This window comes from Bufo gargarizans, chromosome 3 (genome assembly GCF_014858855.1).
Source record: "Bufo gargarizans isolate SCDJY-AF-19 chromosome 3, ASM1485885v1, whole genome shotgun sequence".
In the NCBI taxonomy this organism is placed as follows: Eukaryota; Metazoa; Chordata; class Amphibia; order Anura; family Bufonidae; genus Bufo; species Bufo gargarizans.
Window position 1 is genome coordinate 589860819 of NC_058082.1, and position 21559 is coordinate 589882377.

Consider the following 21559-nt stretch of genomic DNA (forward strand, 5'->3'; position numbering starts at 1 on the left):
ATTGTTAATGGTCTTTTAGATGGGAACATGCTTTTATTTCGAATTTAATTCTGTAAATTGTAATTCTGTATGATTCCCTGTGCATCTAATAGGTACCGTAATTCATTTTAAGCTTTTTTTTTTTTTTTTTATTGCAGATTGGAATTGGTAAATTGATCTAAAAATGGAAAAATCCTAATCCCCAAAATAATAAGGATATATAAAGTTTCTTAGCTCTTCCCATGTGTTATAAAATTTAAATTAACTAATAGTTTTAATTGACCCATTTACAGTTTTTAAACTTTTTTTTAACGTTATTCTTTATAATTTGTCCTTGTATTTTCAGGTGACTTTTGTTTTACTGTTTCCCCATCCATGGCGCCGTTCGGTGCTGCTCTGTGGGGTGTTTCAGTAGGTATAAATTAGAGATTTGTCAAATATTAACAAGTTCGTTGATAGCTGCTAAAACAAATCTTTAAACATTCAGAATTATTTTATTGGATTTTTGGAGCCAGTATTTCCTTAAGTAAGGGTCCTTTTTATACAGGCAGATAAATTGGCCTTAATGAGCGCCGATCAGTGATATAGTAAATTGATCTACCGTCGTTTACTGCACTTATATGTTAGAATTATTTTGACTTTTTTTTTGTACAAACCAAAAAAAATTGTCTCCCCTCCCGTACAGTTTCTGTTGGCAGCACCTCTCCTGTTTACACAGTGGAATGTGCTGCTGAAAAATAATCAGTTTTATGTCATTATAACAGATGCGATCAACTGTGTGATCTTATCGCCGAACGCGTCCCACGGGGCAATGATTGGCAGTGAATGCTCATAAACAGAGTGATTTGCAAGATTATCTTTTCTGTGTGAAAGGCCCTTAATGACAGATCTTTAGTCCATTGAAGAATTATTATTTAGAAATATAATGAGAACGTTTTGAAGAATGATATAGTGTATAGAAATATTTGACATTTGACAAAAAAACAACAAATTTGAATTCAGATCCGACCTTCCAAAACCATGAATTTTATCCATAACAGAATTAATAATAGGCACTGGCAAAAATGAAAACCCATAGAAACACGTAGATATTACGGTATTTATAAGACAAATACACACAATATTTGATCAGTATTATGTCAAGAGTAGCATTTCCCATTTTTCTTTATACAAAAAAAGTCAAACGTTTCCAGATATAGTCAGTTTTGGAATTTAAAAAGAAATACATTTTTTTGACTATGTGGACTGTAGTAAAGGCATCTAGATTTTTTTTTTTTACATGTTTTTACTATGTCGATGTATGGTACATAGAATTACTATAAATATAATAGAAAAATATTAAAAGCAAGAAAATAAAATTGGTGATAGATTTGTAGGCTTCATTTTGGCTATGTCCAAGGGTTTATGTTTGTGCTTACGTGGGGCATTACGGTGAGGAGGAATTTGAACACTAGATGGTGCTGGAGATTGGAAACTGCAAACTATTTGCATTCTGTCTACGGCCGTGTGAGAACAAATTACCACTTAGGCCTGCATTCTATAATTTTAGTGAGTATATTTTTATACGGTGTATATATTGTATATCTATCTCCTATCTATATAAATATATATTTATTTATACACATATAGGTATACAATATACTATATATAGACCATATTTACAAAACTAAAACTATACAAAAGAATAAATAACACATTTTTGTTTAAATATAATTTTAGTATATGAATATCTATCTATACACAGTATGTCTGTCTCTCTCTCTCCATATATATATATATATATATATATATATATACACACACACACATATTAGATAGATACTAAAATTATATATGCAAAAAATGTTATTTGTTTTTTTTGTAATTATGGTAATTTCAGGCAATATAAAAAAAAATCTAATTTTAGATAGGTTTTTAGCGTTAGTAAATGTACATGCTAATTTCTTGCGGCTGAAAAAGTGATCGTATGGTATGTGATATGTTTGGAATTTCACCCGAATATGAATTTAGCCATATATTGCTCTTGCTGTACACTAATGGCTCCCACCTGTTTAAGGCCTCATGCCCATGACTGTATTTTGGGTCGCCGTCTGATTAGCGTTTTTTGCAGATTGTACATGGACACACTCATTTCTATGGGGCTGCAAATAATGTGGACAGCACACGAATGTCATCCGTGTTCTGTCCACATCCGTGCGGCCATTCCTCAAATTATAGCACATACCCTATTCTTTTTCGTTTTGCGGACCAAAATAGGCATTTCTACAAAGAAGTTGCAGCATGCACATGACTGGTATCTGTATTATGCAGACCCGCGGTTTGCAAACGGCAAAATACATACAAAAATATGGAGATACATTTTTTTTTATTACGCTGGCTTTTAATTTTGTCATTGTATATTTTTGAGATAATATTCAATTGATGCAAGATAAAGTTACGGTAAATCTTTAGTATAGATTTGATGTCTTCCGGTCAGAAGCCTTTTTATTCCTCCCATTTTTATGTCTGTATTTTATTCTATATTTTTTTTATATATTTGCCTTGCAAACCACAAAATAACATAACTATCCTCAACTGTGCTTGTTGGCCGGGTAAATTTAATGAATCACTATGGGTATTTATATGGGACAGGTTTTACTTCTATGTTGTAGATAGGGTCTCTATTATGATTGTCTCGTGATTCCGGCAGCAGATTAGTCTTTGGAAAATTCGCATTGAGTTCGACAAATTGTCCATAGAGGCACAAGAAATTGTTTAAAGATATTTTGTGGGGTAATTTTTTTTAAAGGGGTTCTCCAGGATTTTACGGTACACGTTGATGAGCTATCCTCAGGATAGGTCATTAATATGAGATCAGTGGGGGTCCAACTCCCACCACCCCCACGAGGGTTTGAGGAAGCTGCAGCGCTCACCAGAGATTACCAAGCACAGCGCTGTACATTGTATAGTCACTGCATTTGGTATCGCGGCTCAGCCCCACTTACTTGAATGGGACAGCTGCGCCTAGGTCATGTGACCGATGAACGCGACATCACATGGCCTAGGAAGAGGCCGCAGCACTCACGGAGCTCCACAGCTTCTTCGTACAGCTGATCGGCAGGGGTCCCAGCAGTCACACCCCCTCCACCAATCTGATATTGATGACCTATTCTGAGGATAGGCCATCTATATGTACGGTAAATCTTGGAGAACCCCTTTAATAGAAGAAAATCTGGTCAGTCTGTTGGAAATGTTTTTTCTTTTCTGCTATGGGTATCAAAAATCATCCAGACATGGCCACAGGACGAGGGTATGTGGTGTGCGTGCTCTGTAATCTGTGCAGAGGTGACTGTGCGGGGAGGGGGAGGAGGCGAGCTGCAACATCACCAATTGTAAATGGTGGATCCTGTATTATCTATATATGCGTGTTTCCTGTCATTGTAATCCCGCCTGTGATGATAATGACTGCTGAGAAGTGATCTCTGCAGAACAAGAAGTGACACCTATTGTGAGGCTCAGCGATCAGAGTGAAAAGTGTCAATTTTCAAAATAATTTTGAAAATATAAACAGGGAAAAAACACCAGGTGATAAAACAATACAGTAGTTCACGTTCTTGTCTTACGATAGATTCCCTTTAAATGGCCGTTGAGTTGATTCTGAACTGTGCAAAAATGTCTGTGTGTGTGTGTGTGTATATAATAAAAACATTATATTTAATATTACAGTGAATATTCATAAAAAATAATATTTCTTTAAGGCCTCATGTAGTGAGATTTTCTGCAGTAATTCTGCAAGCAGCGGCAAATCTACACCAAATCCTGCCGATTCTGGTGCATATTTGTGTGTGGATTTCACCTGTGGAACACTAGCGTTCATGTAGCTCCCTTTGTCTGACCTCCTTAGATGGCGTCTTGTAAGATGTGACCTCTGCAGCCTGTGATTGGCTGCAGCAGTCACATGGATGCTAGACATCATTGCAGGATGCTGGGTTGTACAGAGACTGGCATGGTATCCAGGGTTGGTGAGTATAACATTTTTTTCTTTCTTTCTTCATTTCATTTTTTTTTTAGGAATTTGATGATCCATGTAAAATCCACATCTAAATCCTCACCCAGATTGGCACCCATTCCTGTCTCCAGAATGCGCAGCATCCTCTCCATTCACTGCTGTCGGACTTCCCCAAATATAGTTGAGTCGGCTTGCCTGGCTATTTTCAGAAGTCATATGGCAGTGAATGGTCTGGGTGCCGATCATGCGCTTGTCATTCATGGCGGGGCCCCATTCTTGAGACTGGAGCAGATCTCAGAGGTGGGACCCTCACCTATCAGACATTTATGGCCTACACTATCTTTAATCCTAATTTAAGCTTCAATGAGGGATGCAGCTAAAATATGCTTAAAAAAAGTAACATGTAAGTGTATTTGAAAGCAGCTGCGTAAAACATAGAGATAGCCTTAGGCCTCTTTCACACGGTCAGTATTTCTGCATCAGTATTTGTGAGCCAAAACCAGGAGCAGGTTCAAAACACAGAAGAGGCAAAAATATTTCTATTCTACCTTTTCTCTGTAGATTCCACTTCTACTTTTGGTTTACAAATACTGACCAAATACTGGCCGTGTGAAACAGGCCATAAAGAGGCTTTTTTAGCAAATGCCAGCAGCCTGCACCGCTAAACTTTTGGCCATGTCACCGCCAAAGCCATATATTGGCTGCAGCTGACATGGACACACTGGAGCAGCGGGGAGCAGGTAGGTATGAATCCTCAGCTTAGTGTGGCAGGCAGTGGCGTGCCCAGGGTGTTTGGCACCCGGGGCGGGTCATTTCTCTGGCACCCCCCCCACCAATACTTGACCACATACCTCTTACATCCAGGGACATCTCCTGTCATGTAGACCTTCTCTTTCCTCTTCTCCTCCGTTAGACCGACATGAGAAATTCTTTCAGCCGCATCTCGTCTCTACAGAGTTTGTAACACAGACACGTTAGATTTCTCAATTTTTCCATCAACCTCCCCATCCTGCTGCCACCCCCAATACTGTGCCCGTTGTGCCCCCCAATGCTCCAGGTACTATACTGCTGAAGAAATAGTTACCCTAATGGACATAATTGGGGTCATTTATCAAGCTGGTGTAAAGTAGAACTGGATTTCCAAAAGAGCTGTCAAAAATGAAAGGTGGAATCTGATTGGTTGCTATGGGCGACTAAGCCAGTTCTACTTTACACCAGTTTGATAAATTACCCCAAATGTCCTATAGTGTCCACAGCAGCTATAATGTCCCCTAGAGTGCCCCCAGTAATAATAATAACCCCCTATATTGTGCTCCAGGCAATAATCCCTGTATAGTGTCCCCAGAAATAATAGAATGGCCCCTACAGTGCCTCCCCAATAGCAACGCCCCACACAGTAGTGTCCCCCACACTGCCCCCCACACAGTAGCGTCCCCCACACAGTAGCGTCCCCCACACAGTAGCGTCCCGCACACAGTAGCGTCCCCCACACAGTAGCGTCCCCCACACTGCCCCCACACAGTAGCGTCCCGCACACAGTAGCGTCCCCCACACAGTAGCGTCCCCACACTGCCCCCACACAGTAGCGTCCCCCACACTGCCCCCCACACAGTAGTGTCCCCCACACTGCCCCCACACAGTAGTGTCCCCCACACAGTAGTGTCCCCCACACAGTAGCGTCCCCCACACAGTAGTGTCCCCCCACACTGCCCCCCACACAGTAGTGTCCCCCACACAGTAGTGTCCCCCACACTGCCCCCCACACAGTAGTGTCCCCCACACTGCCTCCCACACAGTAGTGTCCCCCACACTGCCCCCCACACAGTAGTGTCCCCCACACTGCCCCCCACACAGTAGTGTCCCCCACACTTCCCCCCACACAGTAGCTTCCCCCACACTGCCCCACACAGTAGTGTCCCCCACACAGTAGTGTCCCCCACACTGCCCCCCCCACACAGTAGTGTCCCCCACACTGCCCCCCCACACAGTAGTGTCCCCCACACTGCCCCCCCACACAGTAGCGTCCCCCACACTGCCCCCACACAGTAGCGTCCCCCACACTGCCCCCCACACAGTAGTGTCCCCCACACTGCCCCTCACACAGTAGTGTCCCCCACACTGCCCCCCACACAGTAGTGTCCCCCACACTGCCCCCCACACAGTAGTGTCCCCCACACTGCCCCCCACACAGTAGTGTCCCCCACACTGCCCCCCACACAGTAGTGTCCCCCACACTTCCCCCCACACAGTAGTGTCCCCCACACTGCCCCCCCACACAGTAGTGTCCCCCACACTGCCCCCCCACACAGTAGTGTCCCCCACACTGCCCCCCCACACAGTAGTGTCCCCCACACTGCCCCCCCACACAGTAGTGTCCCCCACACTGCCCCTCACACAGTAGTGTCCCCCACACTGCCCCCCACACAGTAGTGTCCCCCACACTGCCTCCCACACAGTAGTGTCCCCCACACTGCCCCCCACACAGTAGTGTCCCCCACACTGCCCCCCACACAGTAGTGTCCCCACACTGCCCCCCACACAGTAGTGTCCCCCACACTTCCCCCCACACAGTAGTGTCCCCCACACTGCCCCCCCACACAGTAGTGTCCCCACACTGCCCCCCCACACAGTAGTGTCCCCCACACTGCCCCCCCACACAGTAGTGTCCCCCACACTGCCCCCCCACACAGTAGCGTCCCCCACACTGCCCCCACACAGTAGCGTCCCCCACACTGCCCCCCACACAGTAGCGTCCCCCACACTGCCCCTCACACAGTAGTGTCCCCCACACTGCCCCCCACACAGTAGTGTCCCCCACACTGCCCCCCACACAGTAGTGTCCCCCACACTGCCCCCACACAGTAGTGTCCCCCACACTGCCCCCCACACAGTAGTGTCCCCCACACTTCCCCCCACACAGTAGTGTCCCCCACACTGCCCCACACAGTAGTGTCCCCCACACTGCCCCCCCACACAGTAGTGTCCCCCACACTGCCCCCCCACACAGTAGTGTCCCCCACACTGCCCCCCCACACAGTAGTGTCCCCCACACTGCCCCCCCACACAGTAGCGTCCCCCACACAGTAGCGTCCCCCACACTGCCCCCACACAGTAGCGTCCCCCACACTGCCCCCACACAGTAGTGTCCCCCACACTGCCCCTCACACAGTAGTGTCCCCCACACTGCCCCTCACACAGTAGTGTCCCCCACACTGCCCCCCACACAGTAGTGTCCCCCACACTGCCCCACACAGTAGTGTCCCCCACACTGCCCCCCACACAGTAGTGTCCCCCACACTGCCCCCACACAGTAGTGTCCCCCACACAGTAGTGTCCCCCACACAGTAGTGTCCCCCACACTGCCCCCCCACACAGTAGTGTCCCCCACACTGCCCCCCACACAGTAGTGTCCCCCACACTGCCCCCCACACAGTAGTGTCCACCACACTGCCCCCCACACAGTAGTGTCCACCACACTGCCCCCCACACTGTAGTGTCCCCCACACTTCCCCCCACACAGTAGTGTCCCCCACACTTCCCCCACACAGTAGTGTCCCCCACACTGCCCCATACAGTAGTGTCCCCCACACTGCCCCATACAGTAGTGTCCCCCACACTTCCCCCCACACAGTAGTGTCCCCCACACAGTGGTGTCCCCCACACTGCCCCCCCACACAGTAGTGTCCCCCACACTGCCCCCCCCACACAGTAGTGTCCCCCACACTGCCCCCCCCCACACAGTAGTGTCCCCCACACTGCCCCCCCCACACAGTAGTGTCCTCCACGCTGCCCCCACACAGTAGTGTCCCCCACGCTGCCCCCCACACAGTAGTGTCCCCCACGCTGCCCCCCACACAGTAGTGTCCCCCACGCTGCCCCCCACACAGTAGTGTCCCCCATGCTGCCCATATAGTAATTTTCACCCCACATAGTAATCCCTCCCATAATAATTTGCCCCCACACAGTATCCCACCATATTCCCCCCACGTCCTCCTGTGTGCACCCCCCTCATGTCCCCCAAAGTTGGCACATAAAATAAAAATAAAAAATTTGCCCCCACACTGTATCCCACCATATTTTCCCCACACACGTTCTCCTGTGTGCACCCCGGCCCCCTCATGTTCCCCAAAGTTGGCACATAAAAGAAAAAAAAAACTAAAAGCTGAATACTCACCTGCGCTTGCTCGCAAAATCCCGGCACTGTGCTGCTGAGTCTTGGCACAGGCACGCACGATGACGTCATCACGCACCTGCGTCGGGATTTCACTACCGCATAGGCTTCAGGCCTACTAGGCCTGAAGCTATGGCGGTGATCGGTGGCGGGGCAGGGAACTATGCGCTCCGCTCCCTGCCCCGCCACAGTATGTGGCTGTCAGCGCTTCAGCAATGAGCACTTCCATCTGTATTAATGGAAGCGCTCATTGTTTCTGGGCCTGCTGGCACCCCCTTGAGAGCCAGCACCCGGGGTGGACCGCCCCCCCCCAGGCACGCCACTGTCCCGGAGAACCCCTTTAAAGCGGTTGTTTAATCTCATCCTAGTGATATGCCATCAATGTCAGATAGGTGTGAATCCCATCTCTGAGACCCGCACCTCTCTCCAGAACGGGCCTCGAAAGTGAAGCAAAGCGCATCGTGCAAGCGCAGCCACTGCTCTATTCATTTCTATGGCACTGCCACAAATAGGCTAACCAGCGCTCGGCTATTTTCCACAGTGCCCTACAAATAAATAGAGGGCGACAGCACATGCTTCGTTCACTTTAGGGGTCCATTTCTGGAGATAGATGTGGGTCCCACCTCTGGCGATATGCTACCCATATCGAAAAATGCTGTGGGCCAAGGCCAGTATTCAATTTTTAGGGATCCTCCAAGTTGCTTATCTTATCATCTAATATTGCATTTCGTACATAATGTTATTTTTTCCCTATACTAGCTTGCCATACATTCATTTTTGTGTCTGATTAAAAAAATATATATATTTTAGTATTTTTAAATTTTAGTTTCTTTCTATTTTTCATTGCATAAATATTTTTATGAACATTTTTTTATCTGAGATTTTGAAATTAATCTGGCCTGTAAAATGTAAGGACGTGTTTTGTTCCCTTGTGTCCGGTAAGAGCGTATCTCACCTGTGTGGTCACGGGGATCAGCTAGAAGATGATGTGTAAACAATAATATTTGCTTAGTTCTTTGGAACGTCTTGGAATTCCCTTTTTCCTTCGAAGTCACTTGACTTCTCTTGCTAATATGTCGCCACACCTGTCTAAATAATTTATTATACATGGACACCGGCAGACCGCACATGCCAGGCACTTTAATAGAAATACCTTTACTTGTCCGTGTCTGCGGACCAGAATAGGACATGTTCTATTATTTTGTGGAACGGAAGTGAGGATGCGTAACGGAAGTGCGGATGCGGACAGCACACTGTGTGCTGTCCGCATCTTTTCCAGCCCTGTTGAAAATGAATGGGTTCGCACCCGTTCCGCAAAATTGCAGAATGGATGCGGACCCATTCGAATGGACCCTAAGCATGGTAGGAAATCTTCTATACAGCTGTCATCTGATTTTATAAATTTTACAAGTTAAAAATTTTGTAGAATAACTTTTTGTCGTTTTCATTTGTTAAATTTGTAAAAATCTCTTCATCGGCTTCTAAGTTTTATTGTTTCTAAAATATAGCTGAGTCCTAAAATGGTACCTACAGCGCAGCTCCCAGATGACCGGTCACCCAACTTTCCTAGCATCCTGACTGTCAAATGTGGCGAGGCCAGCACAGTAACGCAAAAACTTGAGCAAATTTTTTGCGCAAGTGCCATTGAAAAAATGTACAATCTTGCAGTTTGCAAAGTGGTGTATTATAAATGAGAAATGTGGCCCATAGAGGTGAGTGAAATGTATGGCTAAGCATGTATCCATACACAACCTGACATGAAACTATGAGGCATCCAAATTGTTTGGTATTCATCTGCCCATAAATTAAAGTAATGAAGAATTATGGTGAATTCTAATTTTAAAAAAACTGGACAGAATATGACAATTCATGGTCTTGCCTACAGTAGTTTTCCCATAATCCTGAAATGAATGTTCACAGATCTCATCCACCAATTGCAGAAAAATAGATCTGCTTGGAAATTGAAATATGGTTTGGATTTTAAATCTGCAGCATGTCAATTATTTATGCAGATTTTCACCCATTCTAATACATTGGGTAAAATCTGCCAAAAAATTTGCAACAGATTTTTTGCACCACTGCAAGAAAGTTACCATGCATGTGAATCCTCTTTGCTAACTGCCTGATTGTCAGGGGTGTTAAATGGGCTCAAGATAATCATTAGGGTACTGTTTTGATAAATGGATTGTCTCATCACCGACAAGCCCTTTAAGAATGCCATCTGCCTGGATTTCAGCACCCCAGGGACTAACATTTCAGAGCTTTCAGGCTCTCAATGTTGTAGCAATACCCAAGAATGGCTGTTTTTGACTTTTGAGTTAAAATGGTTCTTTGAGTGTCATAATGAAATTATTTTTATTTCCCTAGAGTACCTCAAAAACTGCATATTTTTGCTCCCTATACCTGTTTGTCATGTCGGCTCTTTCCTTCCCCTGTTCTCAGCATCACTGCATCCTGGCAGGATGTTTACACACAGAACTTCCTGTTGGGGTTTCTAACCAATCCCAGCATGCTTTGCTCTATAATGTTTCTCAGGGCTTGTTCTTCCTCCCACACTGTTCCCTCTTCAGTAGTCATGCCCCCTACACCACCCCTCTCCATGCTAGCTAGGTGAAGAAAGCTCTGTGAAGCAAGGCGATGAAAACAGAAAGTTCTGTATGTAAACATCCTGCCAGGATGCAGTGATGCTGAGAACAGTGGAAGGAAAGTGCTGACATGAATACAAGTATCTGGGGCATTGTTTGAGGTACTATGGAAAAAATGTCTTTATTGTAAAACTGGAGAACCACTTTAATGTGACTGTGGTGGGACCTTGGTGTAGATAGATGAGAGAATTCTAACATGTGATCTTGGACTAATTTAAAGAGGAAATGGAAATAGATTGGATTTACTGTTGTGTATTGAGAAAATGGACCTACCACAAACCTAATGCTAGGCTTGGAAACCAGAAGTAGAGTCTAATTAGCTGACCAGTCTTTATCAAGGTGCCCAATATGATTGAATGGATTTGGATGTGTGCCACATAAGGCAAGAAAATGGATCTGGGCTAAATTGTTGTATCTGAACCAGAAGGCACAATCGAGAAAAAGGCTGGATGGAAGGCGATGACCACAAGCATAGATGGATCATCCTTGGATAAGGTCTGGTATCTAAAAAACAATGATCAGACTAAGAAATCAAGAATCAGAATACCAGACCAGTAATATCTAAAGAAGAGGAAGTCTGGTATGAGGGTCACCAATCAGGGCAAAAGACTTCTGAGTCATGCAGCACGGCCATCTTGAATAGACCGATAAAACAGTCCAGAATCTTACATGTGCTTGTTGGGTTGGCAAAACCAGTAAGATTCGCCATGTTTATTGTAGACACGAAATAGATTTGGTAGTTCTGACTTATATACCATGAATAGATAAAAAATTATGTAGTTTTTGACCTTGAGGACCAAGTGTGTCGGTGGCCAGAAGTGGCTTTTACTTGTTCTGGCCATGAGAAGTGATCAGTATTTCTATTGGCGGACAGCATTGGTGAATGGTATTTTAATCTCACGCTTTGACATTTCCATTCCAAGTATCACAGTTTTCTTTCCATTACATTAGGAGGATCTGAAATGATTGGATTTAGCAGATTTGCTTTGTTTCTGAGAAATATTTCCTGATGAGTCCACGTGCAGTCCTCCCTTACCCGTGTTATGTTTGTCTAAAGAAGACAGCATGTGTGGCCAAGCCATGCCGGTCGGTCTGACTTGTCAGATGCGCAGATTACTATTAAATCCATCGACTAGACCCTTCACTTGAGGACACTTACAGGAATTGCCAGCGACTAATATTATTTTAAAGAGTAGTTCATCACCCAAGTATCAGTAGCTGTGAAAATAGCTCTCGTCTCATTCCTGAGCACATCTGTAATTCCTTGGGAGATTTGTGGCAGGCAGTTTGGAAAAGTCTGACATTGGAAAGTTTGTGTCGCTGTGTGTGTGGGGGGGGGGGGGGGGTGTGCTTCAGAAAGATGAGCTACGTTGGTGATGTATCTGTAATTTGTATTGAACTTCGATGAATGTGAAAAGTATGTAAGTTCCCCCCACATTTATATAATAAAACTATAATACCTCAATACAATATCCATGTATTGGAGGTAAGTTAAGCACAGATGACTACGATCTCAGTAGGACCCTGCCTTGGTGTCTGTCCAAGATTTGGGATGCAAATGAGCTCTTAACAAGCTCTGCCTCTAATGCCACCCGATGTAAAGCAGCTATCCTATAAGTCAACGTTTGACCCTTTAACTAAGCCAGCACCTCATCTGCAGCCAGCTGTTTCGGGGTGCTTGCCCCTCGTCGATGAAGAGCAGAGAGTACTGGCTTAAAAGGGTTGTCTCACTTCAGTAAGTGGCATTTATCATGTAGAAAAAGTTAATACGATCCACTTACTAATATACTGTTATTATCCATATTGCTTCCTTTGCTGGCTGGATTCATTTTTCCTTAACATTATATACTGCTCGTTTCCATGGTTACAGACCACCCTGCAATCCAGAATCGGTGGTGGTGCTTGCACAATATAGGAAAAAGAACTAGCCTGTGTGAGCTCCCATGGTCCCGGCCACCAGAGAAGCTGACGCTTTTTCCTATAGTGTGCAAGCACGACCACCAGTGATGGATTTGAGGGTGGTCTGGAACCATGGAAACTAGCAGTGTATAATGTGTTGGAAAAATGAATCCAGCCAGCAAAGGAAGCAATATGGATAATAACAATACATTAGTAAGTGGCTTGTATCAACCTTCTCTCCATGATAAATGCCACTTACTGAAGCAAGACAACCCCTTTAACTGGGTGAGAGGCCGAGTCAGAATTTGGGGGATCCTGTCCAAGATACCACACATCAAATATGGGTCAGAAAGGCCTTTGGCTTAATTCTAAACCCTTTTCCTTCTCATCTGTAGTTTGAAAAGCACAGACTGTTCAGGCAATATGAATATTAAAGAATTATTCTCATCTCAGAGATTGATGAGATATTGCTAGGATATGCCATCAATTTCAGGTAGGTGCAGGTCCCACCTCTGGCCCCATGAAGTCTTGGGAGAGCAGCAATGCATGAGTGGCTACCCTTCATTTACCGCTATGGGAGCACCTGCTCAGCTATTTTCAGGACTCCCATAGCAGTGAATGGAGAGGCCTGCACAATGTGCTCTCCCTCACTTCAGGAGCCCCGTTCTAGTGATAGGAGCATGTCCCAGGGGTAGGACCCTCACTTATCTGACATTGATGGCATATCCTAGCGATATCCCATCCATGTCTAGGAATGATGGGAATACCCCTTTAATATGTCTGCTGAATGCTAGTTTGGCTGACAACTATATGTTGCGATCAGTCCATATACCTGCATGTGTCCTAGACAGGAACAGGGTCGAGAATCGCTGACAGACTCCTTTCACAATGGATTATCTCCCTGAGTACAAAAGAATCTGCAGATGAAATCCAACTGCTTGATCTTCATCTCCCCCAGACCATAGTTGCCAACAGTCCCGAATTTGTAGCGCCTGTCCCTAATTTGATAGACTTTAGACAGTTCTTGCTAATTCAAGGTGTCCTAGGCTGAAAATAAGTGGGGCTCGTAAATGTGTGTCCCCCCATGGTTTGAGGGCCTCTTTGTCCCGAATCTACCAACTGCAACATTGGTAAGTATGCCAGACATCTGTTTTCGGTGGAGAGTTGGGAGGAGATATGTAGGGAGTCTTCCGAGATGTGTTATAGGGGAAGTACTGTAATTCTCAGGTTGTATTCTAAAAAAAAACTCACCGCCTTCTCAATTTTGGCCTCTTGAGAAGGACCTAACAGGTACAGGAGAATGTACTTCTTACTTTTGGAACTAGACCTATAGACTGCACCTTACCAGCTTGTCCTGGAAAATGCCTCTAGAATGTTGAAGAACGTCACTGACCTACACAGAGATCTGACCTCAGTTCCATCAAATAACCTTGGATAACATTGGAACGCCAATTGAGAATCACAGCATCCCTACTCATCCTCACTTATGATATTGTGGCTGAACGGACATTAATCCAAAAAGCATGTTTTAATATTCATCTGAGTGGAAGTGGGTGCAGACTTCAGAACAAGAATAGGGTTACGATTCTCCCTGGGTAAGTAGATCCTTGAGACACAGTGGGTTCTGCGCTGGTCAAAACGGAAGTGTGGAATATGATCAATTACTCTCTCTAGTTACACCCCTGATTATCACCACCTACTTGGAAATCAACATCAAGGTTGTCATCTCCATGCCATTGTCCAACGGTCAACTAATCTAGTAGTGGTGACTTCATGCCCAGTTAGGCTGCATTTATAGACAGTGCACTTAAATCTGCAGACGTTCTTGCCCCTTTTTTGTGATTTTGCAGACCTAGTTCTTTGGAAAAAAAAAAGATGATCCCTCGTGATCATGACACAGATTGCATAGAAAATGTCTGTCCAGGGTTTATTTCCTTCGGGATGTTCAGATTCGTTGTAACCACACAGCCAGAATGTAATCAGAGGTTACAGCGTGGGATTAAGATAAACCGCACATTGACGGGAACCTGACGGGGCTGATGTGATACAGACATATGGTCTTCTGCCAGTGTGATACCTGGCCTTACTATCCATGAAGGAGCTAACCACATGGAGCTCCCAGGCCCATCCATTCACGGGTCATGCTTTTCAGCCCCGCTCTGGATCTCAGCACGGAGAACTGCATCATGTTAATTGGTGTTACATCATTCTTCACAATCTTCTTTTCAGCAGTCTCGGACTTCATTACAATGCTCGTCCATCATGTCGTTTTATGCTAGTAGAGTGCCAAAATCTTCTGTAATGTTATATCCGTACAATAGCCTCTGCAGTTTATAAAATCAGGGAAGTATCATCAGCAGTAACATGGCCATGGAGGCCATCATCCACCTGAACTCCTGAGTAGCCACTGTCAATGGTGGATTATAATAGGGGCTTTTGGGTCGGCAGCCTCGGGCCTGACATCTCTGTGGGGCCCAACACCGGTCCGAATGCCACATTACAGAATACATTCAGCAGGGCTGAGCGCTGCAGTGTCTCCCTGGACTGTGTGGCCGCACAGATTCTATTCCCACTATTCGCTAACCAGCTCAGGGCCGCTTTGTAGGCCGACTCTCCACTGCAGTCCCCGCTTCCTCCCTCTTGTAGAATGAGGATGGTGTGCCAGCTTTGAGCATCAAAGACTGCAGTATCATCTACTCACATTATCTGTACCCAGAGAGTTATCATTGTGCGATGTGGGGTGTTACGTAGGACTGCAGGGAACATCTTATACATTATCTGTACTCAGATCATTATCACTGTTATCTGTGGCATTACATGGGACTGCAGGTGACATCCACTACAATATTTGTACTCGGATACTCTGAATACAAATAGTGTAGTAGATAGTACCTGCAGTCCTATGTAACACCACAGATAATACAGTAATAGCTCTCTGAGTACTGAGTATATACTGTGGCTCCCAATAATATTAATGTCCCTATTAGTGCCCCCAGCAATATTAATGCACCCAGTAATAGAAATGTCCACATTAGTGTGCCCCAGAATTAATGCCCTCATTAGTGCCCCTAGTTAGAGTAATGACCCCATTAGTGCCCCCCAGTAAGAATAATTACCCAATTAGTGCGCCCCAGAATGAATAATTCCCCATTAGTGCCCCCTAGAATTAATGCCCCTCATTAGTGCCCCCCCAGTAAGTATAATGCCCCCATTAGTGCTCCCAGTAAGAATAATGCCCCTATTAGTGCCCCCCGGTAAGAGTAATGCCCCCATTAGTGCCCCCTTCTCTGCTTCTTCTTATCTAATATTGCTGGTAGAAAAAAATTACCGGCATCGGCAGGGCCACTGAAATACCGGCCCTGCTGGTGAGATGCCGGCCGAGGGGCAACCCTACCTATAATGCACTTAATCCACCCCTGGCCACTCTGCCTAGTTATTATAGGGTACCCAGCTCCATGACATTACATGTAGAGCTCCGACTTCTAGAGGGAGCAGATGGGGTAATAGAAATACATGAGGACACTGCTGATAATGCTAATAGTGGTGTAACCAGTTCAAGACCAGGCCATTTACCTCTGTTCCTGATCAGACATATTTTCCATTCTTTTCAGTACATACATCTTTGAAAGCCATAACTTTGATTTTTGCACACTTTATCATAGATGCATAGATCTTTATTTTTACGTCATTTTTATTTTTAGTATTTTATTGTTTTTAATTTTTGTATTCAGGGAAAATGAAAAAATAAAGGGAAAAATGTTTTCATACCTTTTTAATAGCAAAAAGTGCTACCAAAATACTTTTTTTAAATTCATACAAGGCTGCTGAGCCTCACTGTAGAGCTGATCTGGGTGTGCTAAGACCCAGGAGTTCATTCAGTTACCTGGCACCCAGTGATCGCATGATCGTTAGGACCGGAGCTTGAGGGCAGCATTACCACTTCAAGATCTAAATACACAGTCCCCTTTAAGCCACGCCCTTTGCTCACAAAGCCCCATCTCTTTCCCGCTAAGCCACACCCTCTAGCTGAGAAGGAGTAAAAAGTTTCTAAAACACATCATACTTGTGGTGCATGTGCAGCGACCGGGCCGCAGGGGCAATATGTGTGAGTTATGGTGGGCCGATGGGGGTAGTAGCAGTTTGACTCACGGTTAGCAGCGCTCCCTGTCCCCGGCGTGCAGTGAATAAAAGGACAGCACCAGTTCCTTCGGGGCACACTCTGTTGTCCATGGACTCCCGCCAGATGGTGGTTGAGGTGCCCTTGGTGGTGTGGGTTTAAGGTGCCGTGGAGGCAGGGTCCTTGGTGTTCATGACGCCAGCACCGTAAGGTGCAAACAGGTGATAAGTTTGCACAATAAGGAGACCAGTTCTATTAACAAATTCCCAGTACTTTACTGAAGCTGATCCATAGGTCATCAATGTGCGCAAAAGTCATTTACAGCAAGGCAGCTTCTACAATGGCTCAGGTTAGTTCCCAAAAGTTGCATAAGGGGTATTATCCTCTATAACAACCAATCCCTTGTTTCTCCAGGCTGGAGGGATGGACTATCTCTGCTGTGCTGTATAGTCATATACTTCTATAATCTTTCCCTTCTATGGGCTGGTACATGGAACTAACTCTGGAGTTTAGATAACTCTCCAAAATGGCTGCTGAGATGCCGCTTTTTCCTCAGACATCACACTCTCCTCCTTCTTCTTCTTCTTCTCCTCTCTGAGCAGAGCAGAGTCAGCCCTGGGAGGCTTGTTAGAACCTTCCCCTCCCTGTGCAACTTTAAGGGAACTCAGGCACAAGCACATTTTCATGAAACACAATCCCAATATTAAGCAGTGTGTTTCAGGACACTGCACGTGCACACCAGTTTTTTTTGGCACACATTAAAGCAGAATTTAGCTAAATAAATCTCCTCCTTTGTGCTCCAAGTCCTCACCATATAAACAACAGTATTCTCATTCACTGACAGCAAACAGAGATCCTAAAAACGGTGAGGAATTGAAACATAAAGTCTATTAGGAAGTTGTAGAGCGAAATAATCACTTCAGCTCTATGTTATTTGTAATGAGACCCTTTTGTGGTAATCACCGTACTTCATGTTTGTGTCTCTCGTACAGGAGGATTACCCTGATGTTCTCCAGTGGATTCAATCAAGAAGCAAAAATGGTTTGATAAAATCAAGCAAGATGTCTTTGAAAATCTGCGACTCCCCGCAGCATGATATGGACATCACTCCATCTCTAGGTGCACTCATCACTGGAGAGGAAAGCTTCACGTCTGAGGACTTCAACATGAACAGATACCGGGAGAATCTCCAAACCGAAAAGCTTGGTAAAGCCGTACTGTTTTCAGAGGTCACTACCTCCACGTTTAGTGTTCTTGATGGGTAAGTTCAACCTAGACTTCTTCCAAGTCTTATTCTTTCTTTTATCATCATTACCATGGAGTAGGGATTGACCGATATTGATTTTTTTAGAACCGATAGCCGATAATTTATACCAATATTTTATATCTCATAATATATATATTACAGTTTCAATAAAAAGTATGTGAACCCTTTGGAATGATATGGATTTCTGCACAAATTGGTCATAAAATGTGATCTGATCTTCATCTAAGTCACAGCAATAGACAATCACAGTCTGCTTAAACGAATAACACACAAAGAATTAAATGTTATCATGTTTTTATTGAACACACCATGTAAACATTCACAGTGCAGGTGGAAAAAGTATGTGAACCCCTAGACTAATGACATCTCCAAGAGCTAATTGGAGTGAGGTGTCAGCCAACTGTAGTCCAATCAATGAGATGAGATTGGAGGTGTTGGTTACAGCTGCCCTCCCCTATAAAAAACACACACCAGTTCTGGGTTTGCTTTTCACAAGAAGCATTGCCTGATGTGAATGATGCCTCGCACAAAAGAGCTCTCAGAAGACCTACGATTAAGAATTGTTGACTTGCATAAAGCTGGAAAGGGTTATAAAAGTATCTCCAAAAGCCTTGCTGTTCATCAGTCCAAGGTAAGACAAATTGTCTATAAATGGAGAAAGTTCAGCACTGCTGCTACTCTCTCTAGGAGTGGCCGTCCTGTAAAGATGACTGCAAGAGCACAGCGCAGACTGCTCAATGAGGTGAAGAGGAATCCTAGAGTGTCAGCTAAAGACTTACAAAAGTCTCTGGCATATGCTAACATCCCTGTTAGCGAATCTACGATATGTAAAATACTAAACAAGAATGGATTTCATGGGAGGATACCACAGAGGAAGCCACTGCTGTCCACAAAAAACATTGCTGCACGTTTACAGTTTGCACAAGAGCAGCTGGATGTTCCACAGCAGTACTGGCAAAATATTCTGTGGACAGATGAAACCAAAGTTGAGTTCTTTGGAAGAAACACACAACACTATGTGTGGAGAAAAAGAGGCACAGCACACCAACATCAAAACCTCATCCCAACTGTGAAGTATGGTGGGGGGGGGGGCATCATGGTTTGGGGCTGCTTTGCTGTGTCAGGGCCTGGACGGATTGCTATCATCGAAGGAAAAATGAATTTCCGAATATATCAAGACATTTTGCAGGAGAACTTAAGGGCCATCTGTCCACCAGCTGAAGCTCAACAGAAGATGGGTGTTGCAACAGGACAACGACCCAAAGCATAGAAGTAAATCGACAACAGAATGGCTTAAACAGAAGAAAATACGCCTTCTGGAGTGGCCAAGTCAGAGTCCTGACCTCAACCCAATTGAGATGCTGTGGCATGACCTCAAGAAAGCGATTCACACCAGACATCCCAAGAATATTGCTGAACTGAAACAGTTCTGTAAAGAGGAATGTTCCAGAATTACTCCTGACCGTTGTGCACGTCTGATCTGCAACTACAGGAAACGTTTGGTTGAAGTTATTGCTGCCAAAAGAGGTTCAACCAGTTATTAAATCCAAGGGTTCACATACTTTTTCCACCTGCACTGTGAATGTTTACATGGTGTGTTCAATAAAAACATGGTGACATTGAATTCTTTGTGTGTTATTAGTTAAGCAGACTGTGATTGTCTATTGTTGTGACTTAGATGAAGATCAGATCACATTTTATGACCAATTTGTGCAGAAATCCATATCATTCCAAAGGGTTCACATACTTTTTCTTGCAACTGTATATTAGTTGGTAGTCACTGAGGTGGTGGACATTTGCACTTGGCACTAGTATATTATAAATGTAAATTATAAATTAATAAAGCCCTTAGTTGGTAGTCAATTTATAATTTACATTTATAATATACTAGTGCCAAATCCCAATTTCCACACCATCCCCCCCTCCTCACTGACTTTATTAACCCCTATCAGACCTCAGATCAGACCTTTATTAACCACTATAAGACCTCAAATGAATAAAATAAAAAAACTCCTCACCTCTCCTGCGCCGCGGCTCCTCTTCATCTCCGGGTCCGGCGTCTCGCTCCCTGTCTTCTCCGGCCCGCGCTGCACTGTCACCTGACAGCGTGCAGCTTGAGATCATAGTGCGCGCACTACGTCCCGACTCTGTACGGGGTCAGAACAGTGCAGTGCGGGCCCAATCAAAGAAGACTAGGGAGGATGAGTATCGGAAGCGCTTGCTGCACTTCTTCCCCGCTCCCGGCACCCGATGCATACTAGTGCGCGCTTCCATAATGGAAGCGCTCACTAGTATTTGCTTTATACGCATTTTTATTATATTGGCAAGGTTAGATGCCGATACCGATAATGTACAAAATCCTGGATATCGGCCGATAATCGGTCGATCCCTAACATGGAGCATTGCCTTTAATTCTCCTTAAGAGAGCCAGTACCTCCCCGAAGCTTTGTTTAAAGGGATTCTGTCACCTTCTTTTTGCTTAATAAACTAGGCATAGTGTCAGGTAGTCATAGCAGAAACATTTAATTTGTTCCCTTTCTTATGGCAAACCATTGCTTCAATTAGAATAAAAAGTATGCTAACGAGTTGTTCGGAGCACTTAGGGCGGGCCCTTTTCCCTTGGTTGCACCATTGTTCCACTCCTCTGCTTACTATGCCTGTCCTACTTCTTGGTAATTGCCTAGGCCAGACTTCTGAGAACAGCTCTCGCCTGGCCTCGTTATTTCACCCCTTGCACCAGGCATCAGAATTTCAGTGCATGTGCACTACACTTCTCTCCAGGACAGGAATAATTTACTGTGCATGCGCCAAAATTCTGGCACACGCACGAGATTACGGAGTCAGGTAAGAGCAGTTCTCAGAAGCCTGGTCTTGTCAATCACCAAGGGATAGGAGGGACTTAGTGAGCAGAGGGAAGGAATAATAGTGTCCTCGGTGCTCCGAACAACTCATTTGTATATGTATTCAAACTACTTTTTGTGCTATTTGAAGCAACAATTTAACTAAAGAACAGTAACCCTTTGAAAGTCTCTGCTAGCACTACCTGACACTAAGCTTAGTATCATCAGCAAAAACAAGGAGGCAGCCAAGGGGCTTATCTCATGATAAACGTGTTAAAAATGAAAATCAGACATGATATAGTACATAACAAAGCTAGAACCAGCCCTGTACTTCACATGGATCCAGAACTCTTCCCATTCATTACTCCACTCGCTCTGCTAGATTTATTTCCAGCTGGCACCTCAGGGGCGTGTCTTTTTCTCAGGGCATTTGGCCTTTTTGCTGTAGCTCTCTCCCTATCACAGCTCAGGGTGTGTTGTGTCCTTTCTGCTGCAGCTCATTCCCTGTAACCATCACAGCTTCTAACAGGAGGCAGTTGAAGAGTGGAACTGAGGATGTGCAACCACTTCAGCGATGTTACCAAGGGGGACAGAGAAATAAGTAAAATAACAAACAGCAGGCAGAGCTAAACGAATAAATTTTATTTGATAAC

General features: G+C 44.7%; 1 protein-coding gene across 2 annotated transcripts in view; it reads left to right on the forward strand.

The window, feature by feature from the left end:
• The window catches only part of LOC122930793 (biotin--protein ligase-like), a 167418-nt gene that overhangs the window by 52859 nt on the left and 93000 nt on the right, over positions 1-21559 (forward strand). For both annotated transcript variants that reach the window (XM_044284385.1, XM_044284386.1), the window contains exon 7: positions 17792-18060. In XM_044284385.1, the coding sequence (XP_044140320.1) occupies positions 17792-18060 (269 nt within the window). The remainder of the gene's footprint in view (positions 1-17791; positions 18061-21559) is intronic.